This window comes from Canis lupus, chromosome 5 (assembly GCF_011100685.1).
Source record: "Canis lupus familiaris isolate Mischka breed German Shepherd chromosome 5, alternate assembly UU_Cfam_GSD_1.0, whole genome shotgun sequence".
In the NCBI taxonomy this organism is placed as follows: Eukaryota; Metazoa; Chordata; class Mammalia; order Carnivora; family Canidae; genus Canis; species Canis lupus.
In genome coordinates this window covers 40,856,661-40,873,515 of record NC_049226.1, presented here as the reverse complement: position 1 = coordinate 40,873,515, position 16,855 = coordinate 40,856,661, and the positions used below count along the sequence as shown (strand labels likewise).

At 45.6% G+C, this 16,855-nt stretch overlaps 1 protein-coding gene and 1 long non-coding RNA gene across 4 annotated transcripts in view; one reads left to right on the top strand and one right to left on the bottom strand.

The window, feature by feature from the left end:
- Positions 1 to 14,981, top strand: part of SLC47A1 (solute carrier family 47 member 1) — a 36,521-nt gene extending 21,540 nt beyond the window's left edge. The window contains exons 13-18 of one of the 3 annotated variants that reach the window (XR_005359584.1): positions 2,138 to 2,207; positions 2,477 to 2,609; positions 11,078 to 11,172; positions 12,051 to 12,120; positions 13,089 to 13,161; positions 14,378 to 14,514. Coding sequence is in view for 2 of the 3 variants with exons in the window: in XM_038537050.1 (XP_038392978.1) it covers positions 2,138 to 2,207; positions 2,477 to 2,609; positions 11,078 to 11,172; positions 12,051 to 12,120; positions 14,378 to 14,631 (622 nt within the window). In the remaining variant the exon portion in view is untranslated. Of the gene's footprint in view, positions 1 to 2,137; positions 2,208 to 2,476; positions 2,610 to 11,077; positions 11,173 to 11,619; positions 12,022 to 12,050; positions 12,121 to 13,088; positions 13,162 to 14,377 lie in introns of those variants that run through there. The other 2 variants (XM_038537050.1, XM_038537051.1) reach the window with 2 other exon arrangements.
- Positions 14,982 to 15,505: 524 nt separating this feature from the next.
- On the bottom strand, positions 15,506 to 16,807 carry LOC119876296. Its single transcript, XR_005359585.1, has 2 exons — positions 16,682 to 16,807; positions 15,506 to 15,797 (listed from the first exon to the last, which is right to left on the bottom strand). It is a non-coding gene; the product is annotated as an uncharacterized LOC119876296 (long non-coding RNA).
- Between the last annotated feature and the right edge of the window lie 48 nt (positions 16,808 to 16,855).

Genomic DNA, 16,855 nt, shown 5'->3' with positions numbered 1-16,855 from the left:
TGCTCAACCAGCTGAGCCACCTAGGCGCCCCTGTCTTTTGACTTCTGGTGTTGGGTTGTCCTCTTTCAGCCTCAGCCATTTCACTGTGGGGAAATACAATGTCTAAGTGTTTCTCACTTCAGAGTGAGTGGAAAGGCAACCAGAAATCATTCTGGTTTTCTTGCAAAGGAATCAGAATTAACATCATCAGGCTTGTATCCCGTGCTGATGGTGTTAGTAGGAACATGGCAGGTGTTTGATCCTGAGTCTGTCTCCTTCCAGAAACCATGCAAGGCAGGCAAACGCTTGGAAAAACAAAAGGCCCGCAAACCATATCTTTGATGATATTAGGGGGACAGAATAATCACAATATCAAATTATTTATGAGCTGGTCGGGATCAGCTAAAACTGGTAGAATTGGTGATGCAAATTCTAACAACACACAGACACCTAACCTAATCAAAGAGGAAAAAGCGGAGAGAGCTCCTCAACACAAAGTAAGAGGAGGGGAATATTTGAAAAAGAAACAATTTTTTTTAAGCCATGAGAGACTAGTTTGCATGACTTGTGAGTAAAGTATTATTATTATTATTATTTTAATAAAAATTTTAAAATATTTTATTCATTTATTCATGAGAGACACAGAGAGAGAGAGAGAGGCAGAGACACAGGCTCCATGCAGGGAGCCCGATGCGGGACTCAATCCAGGGACTCCAGGATCACTCCCTGAGCCAAAGGCAGGCACTCAACCACTGAACCACCCAGGCGTCCCTTGTGAGGAAATTAAAAAAAAATCTGGAAGGAATAAAAAATCTTCTAGGAAAATAATGTACCAAAATGTACCTTGGAAAACGATTTCCTTAGAAGAAATAAAAATGTATTTTAAAATCTCAAAAAGCACTAATCCCTGGGAGCTTCAAAGGAGAATTTTATAAAACCTTTAAAATATAATTCAGTGTTGTCAAACTGTTGCAGAGACCAGAAAAAAGAAAATACAACCGAAAATCTGTACCGAAAATCTGACAAAGTTTGTACCATAAAAAAGTTGCAGAACAGTCTCACTTATTAATACCAATCTTAAAATCCAAAATAAGGTATTAGTGGAAAGAATTCAGCAGCATATAGAAGATAACACCTTTTGATAGAATATAAAAGTGAAGATAATATATCAGGTGGAAAAGTCAAGTTGCGGAACATCATGTAGAGAATGCCAGGACATGAAATGACAGAAACTAGAAGAAGATAAGAGAATGCATTTGTATCTGTCCTGGACAAGTAAGTATGGACAATACTAATGGTTGTTGCCTTATCTGGGGGAGGTGGTAATGGGTGGGCTGGGAACAGAGAGGAAGTCAGATTTTTCTCGTTATCTTTTTCATGTTGTTGGATTTCTGTTAACCATTGCATATGTTACCTATTCAAAAAATAAAATTGAATTTGAAGAAGAACTGTGGTTCTGTCTTTTTTTTTTTTTTTTTTTTGGAGAGGGGAGGGGACAGATCATCTTGTTCAGTGCTGGACTTCTTGTTTTTTTAATTCACTCAACAAATACTTATTGCCAGACAATGTTCTGGGTTTCATTTGTTAATCACTCAGGAGTATTATGGAATTTTTATTATTATTATTATTTATTTTTGCCTCACTGGGTTAGTGGCAGCATTTTCTCATTTCTCTTCAAGTGTAGGCGTCATAATCGAAGTCTCTAGCTGTAGAGGTTAGGGACTATTTTTAGGCACCAAGGAGAATTCTGTAAACTGTTATCTATGGCCTTTGTAATTTGCCCACCTTGCTTCCACAGAGAACCTTAACCACTCCGCTGTGCATGCTTCATCCAGACACACGGAGAGAAAGGTGTGGAATCATGTTAAAAGAAGGATGGTGTTATAATCCAAGTTTTATTTTTTTATGGGGGCAGTGGAGCACCTAATCATTTGATTTAACTATCTCCATCGACCAAATGGACTGAATATTTCTTCTGAAAGTCATGAGATGCATTGTAGGGTTGTTTTTCCCTATGGGCCAAGCAACGGGAGGATTGTCCCCAAATTGGGCTTGTTGGCTGGAATGCCTGAGCCAAATGCCATCCCCTGCATCAGAGTCTGCTTTTTCCCCCCACATGTCTGTCTCCTGATCACTATGTGTTTTCTTTTCCTAACAGAGAAATCATTGTTCTAGTGGCTCAGGTGATTCCAATCTCTGCTGTTTCCCATCTGTTTGAAAGTCTTGCTGTAAGTATGGTGGAATTATTCCCTTCAAGCACCTTTATGATCTGTGTGTTTCTTCTGATGGTGGTAAATTAAAAGAGAAAAGAGCAATTGGGGTGGGGCAGGTAGGTGAGGCTGAATATTTTTAGCATATTTGCTTGACAAGAATACACTGGCACATGATGTGATGATGGACTTTAAGTCTGAGTCCCCTGGGATGGGGAGTGCTCAGGGTTGGGAATCTTTGAGAAGCCTCAGCAGTGTTCTCACTGATAAATGTTATCTACCTACAGTGCACAAGTGGTGGCATTCTGCGGGGAACTGGCAACCAGAAGGTTGGGGCCATTGTCAATGCCATTGGGTATTATGTGATTGGTCTCCCTGTTGGGATTTCGCTGATGTTTGCAACCAAACTGGGAGTGATTGGTAAGTATTACCCAGGGGAAGGCATATCTGTTTTACTCCTGGGCCCCAGAAATGACTGTTGGCACCTGCAGGCTTCTTCTGGTGACTTGGCTCTGAAACTTTGGAACTTGTGCACATTCATTATGTACTTGCCTGTCAGAAAGAGCAGGGAGTGGAGTGGGCAGGATGTAGCCAGGGCCCAAGGCTCTAGGTTCATGCCTCTTTTACCCTGCCAAGCCCTCTTCTACACTGACCTACTCAAGCAGAGCAGGATGACCTTTCTACTCCTCTCCCTGTCTTGTGTCATCAAGTTGTCACTTCTTCGAAGTTGGTGACAGCAGGGGTGTAGTTCTGTCCATTGGTGACAGCCCTTTGATGGTGAGACCCTGAGAGTGAGGCTTTAGGACTAGTTGAGGCCATTATAAACTGGCCATACTGGAGTATTCGGGGAGAGTCAGAAGAAGCCCTGGGTCAGCCTTGGTGTGATCCTTCAGAACCTCTGACAGCATACGTAGCATGCTGGCTGTATACATCCTAGAGCATCCACGCCCTGTGGCTGAGCCCACACAACACCTAGAGCTGTGCTCTTGATATCACCTTCATTGCCATTCTGTACCCTCTACTGCCCTCCTGCTATGACCTTTTAAGCCATGTGTCTTGCAGGTCTCCCCACAAGGGTATGGGTGTGATGTGTATAAACATCACAGAAGGAAGGCACAGGGGTACTGGGGGAGACCCTTTATCACCTTACCACCTTTGGAAGAAAGAACTCAATCCACAGGATCTGGAATTAACAGAGCTAATCTTTCAAAGAGAAAGTACGGAAACAAATGACTGCCCAGTTTTGGTTTCTAAAATAATAATTTGGAATACATGGGCAGTTCATAAATGATTATCTTAAAACCTAAATACATTATCTTTGGGTGAAGTAGTGATGGACTTGAGTGTGGCTCATTTTTATCCATCAGTACTTGGCAGGCTCGGAGTGGTGAGAAGTCATCTGATACCTAGAGTGAACTTCCCATCCCATTAGGCTGCATGTTGTTCTCAAGTTCAATAATATTTTATGAAAAATATTGGAGATGTTCAAAGGATGGAGTTGCCAATGCAAAGTTCACTGGACTTTCATCAATCATGTGCAGAAAATTACTTAGCTGAGTCTCTGGCATTACTCATATTTTGGATTTGCCATTGGCATAGCTAAGAAAAATATTGGAGGAATCCACTTAAAAATATGGATCTGTCTGTGGTCCCAGTGCTGTATGAGGCCCGGCCCACTTGTTCATTTGACAAAAGCAAACCTGATTTGTACAAAGTAGAGGGAGTTAAGAATCACTTAAAAGAAGTGCTGTGGAGATGCCACGCCTGGGTAGTTCAGTCAGTTAAGGTCTGCCTTTAGCTCAGGTCATGATCCCAGGGTCCTGGGATTGAGCCCCTGCTCAGTGGGGAACCTGCTTCTCCCTCTCTCTCTGTCCCTCCCCTCTAGTCATGCTCTCTCTCTCTTAAATAAATTAATTTTTTAAAAAATGCTCTGATACAAACTTCTAGTTATAAAGTAAGTCTTGGGAGTGTAATGTGCAGCACAGTGGTTATAGTTAATAATACTATATCACATGTTTGAAGGTTACTAAGGGAGTAGATCTTAAAAGTCTTCATCCTCAGAAAAAGAACCTTGTAAGTCTGTGGTGAAAGATACCAAGATTTACTGTGATCATTTTATAGAATATACAAATATTGAATCATGATGTTACACACTTGAAACTAGTATATCAGTTGTATCTCAGTTTTAGTTTATTATTTAAAGATTTTATTTATTTATTAACGAGAGACACACAGAGAGAGAGAGAGAGAGGCAGAGACACAGGCAGAGGGAGAAGCAGGCTTCCTGCAGGGAGCCCGATGTTGGACTCAATCCCTGGACTTGGGATCGCGACCTGAGCCTAAGGCAGGGGGCTCAACCACTGAGCCACCCAGGCATGCCTTATATCTCAATTTTTAAAATGTTGGGAACTCTGAGTCGATGAGGGTTCTGTGAGAACATTGTAGTTAATCCCTGCCACCCACCTCTCCCAGGAAAAAAAAGGTGCATAATACTAACTGGTTTTTAATATTGTGGCACCATTGGCAGGGGATGCAGTATACCTACCCAGGATGCTCAGAGGAGCATCAGTATGCTACAGGCTCTCATGGGCAGCTCCAGCAAATCATAAAGGTCATCCTAATTCCCTGGGAGGCTTTTTCAAATACATTCCTAGGTCTTGCCTACGAGATTCTCCTACTCCTACTGTTTTGGGGTTCCTAGGTTGAGTTGAACAGAAATCTTTTAAATGGTATCTAGTGAAATTGCTGGAAATCTAAGAATTACACCTGGGGATAGCTGGTTATTTTCTGTTTAGGGTGGTTAGGATAAGCTTGTAGTTTCTATGGATTGGGAACACTGGATTTATGTAAATGGAGGCTTTCTCTCTCAAGTCCAGAAAGCCTCCATATATATATTTATATATATATTTACATTTGTGTACATATATACACACATATACAAATGTATATATACATATACGTATACATTTATGTATATATAAAAATACATATTTTTGCTTTTGTTTTTCATGGAAATGGCCAGTGGCCATTAACTTTACTCATCTAAATGTTGGGCTGATCTCTCTGGAAACATGTGATGGGGGCGAATGGTATCAAGAAGCAGATCTGTAAACTTTGCACCAAATCTGTCTACCTGCATCTTAAAGCACAAGTCTGGTCTAGCTACGTTGCCCTTGCCCAGATCTAGATGAGCTGAGAAAATGAACAAAACCCAGCCAAGTTGGAAAAGCAAAGGCCATTTATTTTGAGCTTGCTCCAACAAGGGATGTGGCCCCCACATCGCTGGAGTTTTGGCAGAGACCCAGGGCAGGCAGAAGAGTAGGAGAACTTTGTGGTGGGGACAAGGGAAGAGTTTTGAGCACCCTGGAGGACACTGGTGGCCTAGGAAAGAGGTGGGCAGGAAGTCAGGGCATCTTGTGTGATTGGTCAGGGGTACAGGTTTGGTTTTCTCTGCTTGGCCCTAAGTTGGAAGCAGGCACAAAAATTAAGGAAGCTGTTTGTCCTTGATCATGTCCTGCCCATTCTGGTTCAACTGTTACAGAAGTTATTATTGAGCTCCCTGGAGTATCCCTAGAGATAGTCTGGCTTCTGGCAAGTCTGATGTGTAGCAGGCTGGCTTTTGGGTTGTTTATCATAGGTAGGGGGTTTCCTGGGTATGTTGCTGCAGGCAGTGAGTCATAGTTCTATTTTCACATACGGTGTGGCCATTGTTTCTCTATTCAGTGTCTCGGTCTCTTTTTCAGGGAAACCTAGAGACTCAGGGAATTCAGGAAAAACTAGAGGGGCCAGATCTTCACCACTTGGGATTATAAAATCATCTTCATAGTCAATCATATTGCAAGATCTTGAGTTTCTTGATGTTGGCCATCATGGCAGTCATCGCTGGGAAAGCGGCTGTGCAGAAGCATTTCAAGAGTTGGGGTAACATGTAACCAACCAGCACCATACCTCCTGATAGAATCCCTTCCCACGAAGTTCAGGAGCAGTTTTTCTCTGCTGTCTTTTCCACTAGATAAAATCTCCTGGCTAAAGATTGTGAAGAAGCTATTTACGAAGATGTTGTGGGAAGGCAGCCTTAAGCTGCTAGTGGTCGGACCCTGGTGACCTTTTGCACACTGGTCAGTCCAGTAATGGGGGTGAAATCCCTAGACACAGCCTTTCAAGTTCCTAGTTCATAGGGTATAACCAATGTATCCCCAAGGGAGCCAACCATATGTTGTATCCAGTGTGCGCAAAGACTGTAGGGAGTACGTTTGGCCAAGGGAGCACCTTTCTACTTTTCCAGAAGATTGTGGGTGATGAGGACAGTATAGTATAGTTTTTGAGTAAGCGGTAGTATTCTACAGGGTTCTTTTATATGGTTCCCATAAAGCGTGGGTCTCAGTCACTTGATGTAAAATTTAGGATGTCTCAGGTTGGAAATGCAAAATCAAGCAGCTTTTTAGGGATGGTAAGGGCTATAGTTTTTCAGCAAGGAAATGCTTCAGTCTATCTGGAAACTAGGTATAGTATTCTGAAACGTATTTAAATCTCATGAAAGATGCCAGTGGCAGAAAATCCATCTGAAGGTGTTCGAAAGGCCCTTGAGGCCTGACTCCTGGCCATGTCAGCCATCATGGTCTCTCAAGGGTTATTTTGCTGACAGGTGACACATGACCTTAAAACAACCTCAGCTCTCTTTTTAAAAGTTTTCCCATCAAGGGATGCTGGAGTGGTTCAGTGGTTTAGCACCTGCCTTCAGCTCAGGGCGTGATCATGGAGTCCCAGGATCGAGTCCCATATCGGGCTCCCTGTGGGGAGCCTGCTTCTCCCTCTGCCTCTCTGTGTGTCTCTCATTAATAAATAAATAAAATATTTAAAAATAAGTAAAGTTTTCCCACCAATGTTGATTTAAAATACTAACCAACCTATCATGATTAATAGTTTCATGGAGAAACTTAGCTAATATCCATTTGAAATCCTTTCCTGCTACCAAGACATGGCCATCTTGATGATGCTACAGGTTACCTGAGTGAAGGGTACAACCAGACATTCTTTCTGTTCATCTTTTTCAAAATCAGAGGCTTAACATTGATGTTTTATAATGGCTTCTTTGAACCCTCCAGAGATGGAACTTTTGAGGCCTAAGATAAGATCAGAATATGGTTAAAGCAGCTTATCTGACATAATGATATGTGAGCTTCTCCTTTGGCTTCTACATTTTCTTGTTTGATGTGGGCCACAATCTTTTAGCCACCTGTCTGGGAAATAGAAGTGCATTTAAAAGTTGCTTGGGGAGACACCTGAGTGGCTCATTGGTTGCAGGTCTGCCTTCGGCTCAGGGAGTGATTATGCGCTGAGATTTTTTTTTTTAAATAAAATCATTTTTATTTATTTTATTTTTTTATGATAGTCACAGAGAGAGAGAGAGAGAGAGAGAGAGAGAGAGACCTAGGCAGAGGGAGAAGCAGGCTCCATGCCCCGAGAGCCCGACGTGGGATTCGATCCCGGGTCTCCAGGATCGCGCCCTGGGCCAAAGGCAGGTGCCAAACCGCTGCGCCACCCAGGGATCCCTGAGGTTTTAAAGATAAAAGATTTTAAGGATAAAATCTTTAAAAAAATAATAAATAAAATTTCCTTAGGGCACCTGGGTGGCATAGTTGGTTAAGCCTCCCAACTCTTGGTCTCAGTTTGTGGCTTCAGGGTCGAGCTCCATATTGGGCTCTGCACTCTGTGGAGTCTGCTTGGGGTTCTCTCACCCCCTCCCCCTGTCCCTCTCTCTCTCAAATAAATAACATCTTTTTGTAAAAAAAAAAAAAAAAAAAAAAAAAAAAGATGTTATTTATTTATTTATGAGAGACCCAGAAAGGCAGAGACACAGGCAGAGGGAGCAGCAGGCTCTCTGTGGGGAGCCCGATATGGGACTCAATCCCAGAACCCTGGGATCCCGCCCTGAGCCAAAGGCAGGGTTCACAACCACTGAGCCACCCAGGTGTTCACAGGTGTTCCTCTGTGAGTAGAATATTATCAGGTACAGTGTCAAGATCCTTGCCTGGGATCCGCATCCAGTATAATACAGGAGGGCAAGGTATATGCAGAGCAGATCCTCTGTGACTGAATAGAGGAGTCCTCTGGAACCTCAAAAGAGGTGGTAGTCCCTCTGGTATCACAATTCCCTCTGCCTATGACATTTTGCAGGAGTGGTATCACAGAGCAGGAAGGTGTGTTTCTTAGTCAAGGGCTCAAGGGTTATAGGTAAAGACTGGGAGACTGGGGGATCCCTGGGTGGCGCAGCAGTTTAGCGCCTGCCTTTGGCCCAGGGCGCGGTCCTGGAGACCCGGGATCGAATCCCACATCGGGCTCCCGGTGCATGGAGCCTGCTTCTCCCTCTGTGTCTCTGCCTCTCTCAATCTCTCTGTGCAACTATCATAAAAAAAAAAAAAAAAAAAAAAAAAAGACTGGGAGACTGGGAAAACCTATGCTTCTTTGAAATACCAACCACCTGTGTGGTGTGTTTAGCCTGAGGCAGAGGCTGGGCACAGGGGGCAGGGCTGCATGTGGAGAGTGGCTCGCGTCCAGCAGGCATTGATGAGGACCATCTCTATTTAAAGTTCATTCACCTAGAGTGTTTGACGGCCTGGCAGGATATTGAGTGCCTTTGCCATCCTTGAGCACTCGGTGATTTCAAATGACTTTTCTTTTTCCTGGTTTTTCTTTCCTAGGTGTCCCTTCTGTGTACAATATCTGCAAGCATGCTTGTAGTAGGTGGTTGGCTGGGGGTGGGGGGGCTCCCTCCAGCTGTCTCTCTGCAGAGCCCCACATTTACTTTGGGTCTGGTCTCATTTTTGTCCCAAATTCCTTTCAAACTGTTGCTGGGCACTGCTGTTCAGTGAAAAGGCTATTTTTCATACCAAGTTCTGTTATCATAGGAGGTCTCCAATTTCAAGTTTTTATTTTTTTAAGATTTTATTATTTATTTATTTGAGAGAGAAAGAGAGCACAAGTTGGGGAAGAGGAAGAGGGAGAAGCAAAATCCCTGCTGAGCAGGGAGCCTGATGTGGGGCTCGATCCCAGGACCCTGAGATCACGACCTGAGCTGAAGGCAGATGCTTAACCAACTGAGCCACCCAGGCTCCAATATCAGCTTTAATTTTCCCACTGACATAAGGAGACAAAAGGGCGGCTGTGATATCAGCACCTTCTCTGACTCCTGAATGGCAGTTAGGATGGGGGAAAAGGGGGAATGCTCTCTGGATCAAAGCTGGTCTTTGGAGACACAGGAGAACCTCATCTGGTTTTAGTGGTAACCTGCTGCGAAGTTGGTCCATGTGGATGCCAGTTGGGGGAGAACCACAAACTCATGGGTCTGTGGGATTAGTGGACACAACAGGTTTCTAGGGCCCGTGCCTGTGTCCTGGTCTCTGATTTCTTCCTCTGTGACAGACAACACTTTATAGAGCACAACAAACACCCCCCCCCCCAAAACAAAACAAAACAAAACAAAAAAACAAACCAGCACAAAACACAGCAAAAAGGATGAAAAGGAATGGCCTGATTCCACCAAGGATGCCAAACAAATGGAAATCAATGACAAGACCTGGCTACCAAACCAAAGAAGAAATAGCCAAGGAGCTCATTATAAAGAGATGGAGACCTGGCCCCCACTTAACCGTGTCCTCTTGGACTGCACACACCATGAGCAGAAAGGCACAGGAGCCCTCTGTGGGTACCACATCTGGTTGGAGGTGGGGGTCCATGGTGTGAGGTTGTGTAGGCCAGGTCTTGTGAGGCCTCCGTGATGAGCTGTGGAAATAAAGACCAACCAAATTTGAAAAGGCAAAGGCCATTTGTTTTGAGCTTGGTTTAGCAAGGAGTCTGCCACCATCACTTGAATTTTGGCAGAGATCCAGAGGCTGGCAGAGGGGTGGGAAAGCTTTGCAGTGGAATAAAGGGAGGGCTGAGGTGTGCCCCATGTCCTGGGGAAGCTGGAATAGAGCTAAGTAGAACTGGGGCACCCTGTGTGATTGGCCAGGGGTGCTCCGTTTGCTTCTCTCTGGTTGGGTCCTAAGTTGGAAGCAGGGACAAAAATTAGGGAAGGTGTCAATTGTTGATAAGTTGTGGCCATTTTGGGTCAATTATTGCAGAAATTATTATTTAGCTTCCTGATGTCCCAGGCTGGCTGCTTATTGTAGATAAGGGGTTGGTTTTCAGGACAGGTTGTCGGAGGCTGTGGATTAGAATTCTGTTTTATATAAGATCTGACCATTGCCCATTTATATATTCAGCTCTTCTGAATTGACCAAAGAAATCTTCCTCTCTTGGGGCCGTCCTCTGTGTCCTGTGTGGGCTTACCAGGTGGAGTGTGATGGTACCTAGAGATCGACAAGGCTCTTCTGGTCCTCCATTCCCACTCAGCCTCTCCATTTGTGTGGTCATCTGTCTGCTGATAACCCTGTCCTGGGAGCTCTAGAAGTCTGTGCCCAAAGCCAGTGAGAGCCTGCAGGAAGCACCAGGGGATAGAACTTACAAGCCTGCTAACTTTTGCATTTTGAGATGGTCACCCCCCTTTTTTGAGGAAAATAGGACATAGCAGTTTGGAAGTATAGTACTCTTAGAAACAGGAAATAGTCTTGGGAACTTCATTTCCTTAGAACTGGCACTTCTCTTAATAGTGAGGATCACAATGGCCAAAAATAGCCTCTGAGATCCACAACACTGGGCAGTGACTTGCCCTGGGCCTCCCAGGACCTTTTGGAAACCAAAGGAGAGAGAATGTGAGAGGTCTCTGGCTCACTGTGGGCTCTACCTCAGCCATGAATGCAGATTCTCAGAAGTGAGTTGGGAAGAACTTACTTAGGGGCTGCCGGTTTTCCATGGAATTAACCTCTGTTAAATATTTCCATTTCTAGGTCTGTGGTCAGGGATCATCATCTGTGCGATCACACAGTCTCTGTGTTTTCTAGGCTTTATTCTTCGGCTAAATTGGAAAAAAGCCTGCGAAGAGGTAACTATGCTCACTGCTGGCCAGTTAAAAGTTCCTGTCCTAGGGCAGCCTGGGTGGCTCAGCGGTTTGAGCGCCTGCCTTCGGCCCGGGGTGTGATCCTGGAGTCCCAGGATCAAGTCCCACGTTGGGCTTCCTGCATGGAGCCTGCTTCTCCCTCTGCCTGTGTCTCTGCCTCTCTCTCTCTGTCATGAATAAATAAATGAAACCTTAAAAAAAAGTTTCTGTCCTAGAAAACAATCGGCTCAGGTGTTCTTTCTCTCTCGCTGTCTCCTTTTTGAAGGGTCTTTCTCTTTTTATCACCAATGCTACTTTGTTGTTGCTGTTTTAGCTGCATCTAATTCAGATGTGAAGGGCCAGATGACCCTGGATTTATCCATTGAATAGAAAAATAGGGGTTCTTTTCTTCCTTGTATCCCATACTAAGTTATCACCCTCGTGTCTGAAAAGTCAATTTCAGGACAAGCTTTGGAACTGGAGAGAAAGGATGCCAGCAGTTTATCCTGATAACTGTATTTTATGATCCTCAAATATGTTACGAAGATACCTGTGTGCATCTGTGTCTCCAACTTGCTAGGGTCAGTGTGGGGTCTGAAAATAGATGGCAGATAAAGGAGATGAAGGGGAAAGAAGGGCCTATATGATCTTGGGACCTGCCTTCCCCCTTATCTGTGCTTTTCCATCCATCCTTCCCTACCCACTGACCCCCTGTCAATCTTTCAGAAAGATGACTCCATACTGGTAAACTGGAGAAGCTCCAATCACACGTCAGTTAAAGATACTGGCTTGGTTTTTTCCTAAACTGGGTGGTCAAATCAGGTATTTTATTAACATTATGGTAAATAAATCCTCGTGTATTTACTTTGAGTTTCGTCTTCTAGGCCCAGGTACATGCCAATCTGAGACTAAATACCACCCAGGATGGGACTTCTGCTGCCTGTCAGGACCCAGGTATGGAATAACTAATGGCCTCAGCTCTGCGCACAGGCCTGTCCCGCTGGTCCTGGAGGGGCTGTCGGTGAGATACAACTAGATTTGCTGCTGTGAGCTCCTGCTGAAGTACTCAGGCAATAAAGTTTCAGAAACAAATGATAAAGTAACACAAATGTGACATAAACAGAATTGCAAGTTTGTTTGCTTGGATTCCAGATATTAATAGACTACTATCGATGATTATAGACAATTGCAGGTCGCCAGTTCCTTGGCTGATTTATGGTACTCGTGTAAGCATTCCACAGGCTGGGTGATCTTGTGCGGTGAGCTTAATCTTGGAAATTGACTTCAGTATTTTTGTGTTAATGGGGTTCCCCTGCTCCCCAGGCAAGCATGCAGGTGGGCTTTACACAGATTATTATTTTTTAGTTTTTAAATAAAAAAAAAAGATTTTATTTATTCATGAGAGACACAGAGAGAGGCAGAGACAGGCAGAGGGAGAAACGGGCTCCCTGCAGGGAGCCTAATGTGGGACTCGATCCCAGGACCTCTGGATCATGCCCTGAGCTGAAGGCAGACTCTGAACTGCTGAGCTACCCAGGTGCCCCAGATTGTTTTTAACTGTTGCTTCTGGGAAGCATCATGAGAATGTGTGTATCATTTTTCTTCTGCCCAATTAGCAATCCTGACCCCAGCACCCCACCAAGATTCCCAGTTTCTCAAGCAGTTAGTGACCTACTCGTATTCATCCCTTCTTTATAACCAAAACCCTTTGAGCTCACAGGCTGACTGAATTACAGCTGGCCACCAATTCTCTTGTTCCTCCTGCTAGTTCTCATTTATCTGGTCTGGTCCCCTGTGTGTATGCGTGGTTGTCTTTGATTGTTCCAGATCTTGTATTTGAACATCGTCTGGAGAAGTAATTTGAGGCTAATGATATATCTATTTTCAGAGAGGATTTTCCTTTGCTTCTGTCAACCCCTTAGGGTTACCAGCAATCTAGGGCAATGTCTGCACTTGAGCTTCTTGGATCACCCAGCAGACCTGGAGGCAACCAGGGTGAGGGCTGGTTTACTTTTGGTTCATCCTTAATTCTTGGATGCAGCCCTTGAGTTCCAGCCTGAAGTATACAGAGGAGTTTACATTGGTAGCACTCTGGCACCTTCAAGATGGTATTTTTCATTTATGTTACTCGGCTTTCATCATTGTGTTCATCAAGTTTTCTACCATCTACCACTTGTAAAAGCAGGGGGATAATTCCTTACCTCATGCTACTGTTGTGAGCATCAAGTGAGCTGCTTATGTGTGAAGTGCATTTTCAAAAAAACATTTGTTTTTAAAGATTTTATTTATTTATTCATGTGTGAGAGAGAGGCAGAGGCAGAGAGAGAAGCAGGCTCCCTGCAGGGAGCCCGATGTGGGACTCGATCCTGATCCTGGAACTCTGGGATCATGACCTGAGCCAAAGGCAGATGCTCAACCACTGAGCCACCCCAGTGCCCCAAGATTATTTATTTATTTGAGAGTGAGTGAGTAGGAGCTGGGGAGGGGCCGAAGGGGAGAGCGAAGCAGACTCCCCGCTGAGGAGAAAACATGTTGTAAGAGTGAGCTAATATTACTGTGTGAAATTCTTTCCTCTCACAACTCCAAGGGCATTGTAACATTCCTAATATCCACAATGCTTACTGAGAAGTTGGATGCCCATCTTATTTATTCTTGTTCCATTAAGCCTTCATTTTCCCTCGGGAAGGGTTGTAAGACTGGATGTACATCTGAGTCAGTTCACCTTCCAAACTGCTGATTAGATGAGTATTGGCCCCTTGAAAACTCACCCTACGAACCTTAACTCAGAACCCCTGTATTTCTCTGGTTCTTTTGGTGTCATGGAGCTCTCCAGAAGACCCATGCTGGCAACTGTAGGATCCAGTCAGTTTGTGAATGAGCGAATGGAGAGGCACTCTGAGATAGATTTTTTTTTCAAAATTTTATTTATTCGTGAGAGAGGCAGAGACATAGGCAGAGGGAGAAGCGGGCTCTCTGCAGGGAGCCCGATGTAGGCCTTGATGCCAGGACCCCGGGATCACCACCTGAGCCAAAGGCAGACACGCAACCACTGAACCACCCAGGTGCCCCAGAATTTCTTTTATTGATCCAAGGTAGCAACTGCTTCCTGAACAAACTTTCCCCCTGGCGAGTGACACACATGTATGGGATCATTGATACAAAGGAAAAAATATCCTTTTATACTGCTAACTAAGTTCCTTTTTGCCTTCAGTGGGCCCTGAGAACCGTGGAGGTATTTCAATGCAAGATGTTCGAAGAAAAGTCAGGGCTCCGGTGGGCCAGCAGGTGTGCCAGCCAACGCACCAGCCGATGCACGGAGAAGAACATCTTTGCGTCCAGCCCACAGGCACCGCTACCTTGACTGGGAGTCAGTTGTTGCTGCGGCGTGGGCTCCTGCTCGTGGGCGTCTTTTCAGTCTTGCTCATGGGGATTTTAGTGAGAGTATATATAAAAATTAAGTGGTAGGCCAGAGAAAGAGAAGTGTGTGTCAGGTCAAGTGATACTTTTGAGCTTACAAATAATTCATAGGCCAAACAGTGAATGTTTTTCAGTTAAGGTAGTTAAATAGCACCTGTGGGTTTCAAGAATTGAATTCAAAGTTATGTTTTCTAATGAAGAAACTTAGGTACAAATTATGTTCTTGTCTAAGGCAGTGTCTGAAAGATAGAGGGATGATCATTCAGCTCATCCAGCATTGTCTCAACCAAGGACCATTGTGTACTGGTTGCATTCACCTATGGTTTTGCTAGTTGTGTTTACTGTTTAGATAGAAACCCATGTATTCAGTGCTTAAGGATTTTGAATTATTTAAAATATATTTTGCAATATATCTTTTCCTTGTGCCTTTGATGATTATTCAGTGGGCAAATGGCATTTGTCAACATTCATTTGGGGTCCAAATTGCAGGCACTGTGGGCAGTAGAGGGGCTTGAGAAACCAAAAGGGAGAAGACTTAGGTTAGGCAAAAGGAGTCGGATGGCATTGAGGAGCATGCTTCCTGTTAAGGACCTGTCTTAATCTGTTGAGGGTGCCATGGATTGTCAGAGAAGAGAGAGGAAGCTGTGCGCCTTGCTGAGAACCAGCACTTCATTTTTCTAGAGTGGTGGGCATCCCACAGAGAGGAGTAAATGGTTTGAAGAGCTAACCCAGGGAAAGGAAGTCAGACCCTTTTCTATACTTTTTTAGAAAAAAAAAATCTATTTATTCATGAGAAAAACCGAGAAAAGCGGAGGCAGAGGGAGAAGCAGGCTCCCTGCAGTGAACCTGATGTGGGACTCGATCCCAACACCCTTGGATCATGACCTGAGCCAAAGGCAGACACTCAACCACTGAGCCACCAGGGGCCCTAGCCCTTTTCCTCTGTTGATAGAAGGAGGGCGTTACAAAGTTGGAAGGCAGAGGAATTGACAAGGGGGGGCTAGGAGAGGGAGGCTGGGGTCCTAGCTGGCCCCGTTCATTTTCTGTCCAAACAGAAGGGGTATCGTCTTTGTCTTTAAGAAGGCATCCCAGCTTTAGGTGGCAAACATGGTGTTTCCAGGAGGTTTTGTGTGGTTGTGTCTCAAAAGGATGAGGTTTTGATGAATGCTTCCTTCTCCGCTGGCCTCGAAGAACAGTTAGGGAACTTTCTAGAGCTGTGAAAGCCCAAACAGCCATTGTTAATTCATTTTGGGTGGGGGGTGGGGGGTCAGAGCACAAGACTTCAGTATAGTGGCCTTGGATTAAGTAGCAACAAAGTAGTATAGTACTTGGACTCAGCCTCCCCCCCCTCCCCCACCCCCTCCGCCCACGCCCCAGGGCCACACTCTTAACTCCGCAAGCCTCAGCGTGAAGTACACTGGGTGCTTGGATGGCACAAAGCTACAAAGCTAGGCGTGGCTTTTGCCCCGAAAGAACAGATAATGGACCAGGTCAGAAGAGTTAGCTAACACGTGTGAAAAAACACCCAAGGCCACCTTCAGGCATTTCCACCCTCAGTGCCTGCTTCTTGGAGGGTCATTTTGCAGGGACCGTGGTAAAGGCCTGCCCTGAAGGTTGGGTTGGGCCCCAGCAACATCCCCTCTCGCAGCTGTTAGGAAGTCCACACACATTCTCTCCGTTCTGTCCCGGACAGGTACCCTAGCCTTCCAGAGACTTCTAAGCGTATCTGCCCTTTTTCATCAGGAGGCCCGGGGATCCGGATGGGGGATGGGGGATGGGGATGCGGAGGGCTTATCTCTGGGCCCACACTGCAGGCCGAGGAGCGCACCCCCCCCCCCCCCCCCCCCCCCCCCGCCAGCGCCGGGAATACTTTCTGTAACACACCTGTAACTCGAGGCAGAGGAAGCGGTCACCTGAAAAGCCAGCAAAGGGCTCCGGCGGTGGGAGGGTGGAATTACGAATTCGCCCTCTCCACCCCCCCGCCCCCAGCACAGTTCACTCTAACGACTAGTCTCCTTTGTCATCGCAGGGCGACCTCCCACTCCCTCGACCGCGTCCGGTACCCCCCGCCCCCGCCGGACTGCGACCCCTCACCTACCACCTCCTCGGGGGTTCCGCGACCCGCCCCCAACTCCTGGGGATCTGCGGACGGCGACGGTTGGCAGGGGGCGTCCTGGGTCCGAAGGCGCGACCCGCCTGCTTCCCCCACCTCCGCATCCTCACCCCCGCCCCCGGCCGCAGGGGGGGCGGGCCGCGTGGGGCGGGGCGGGGC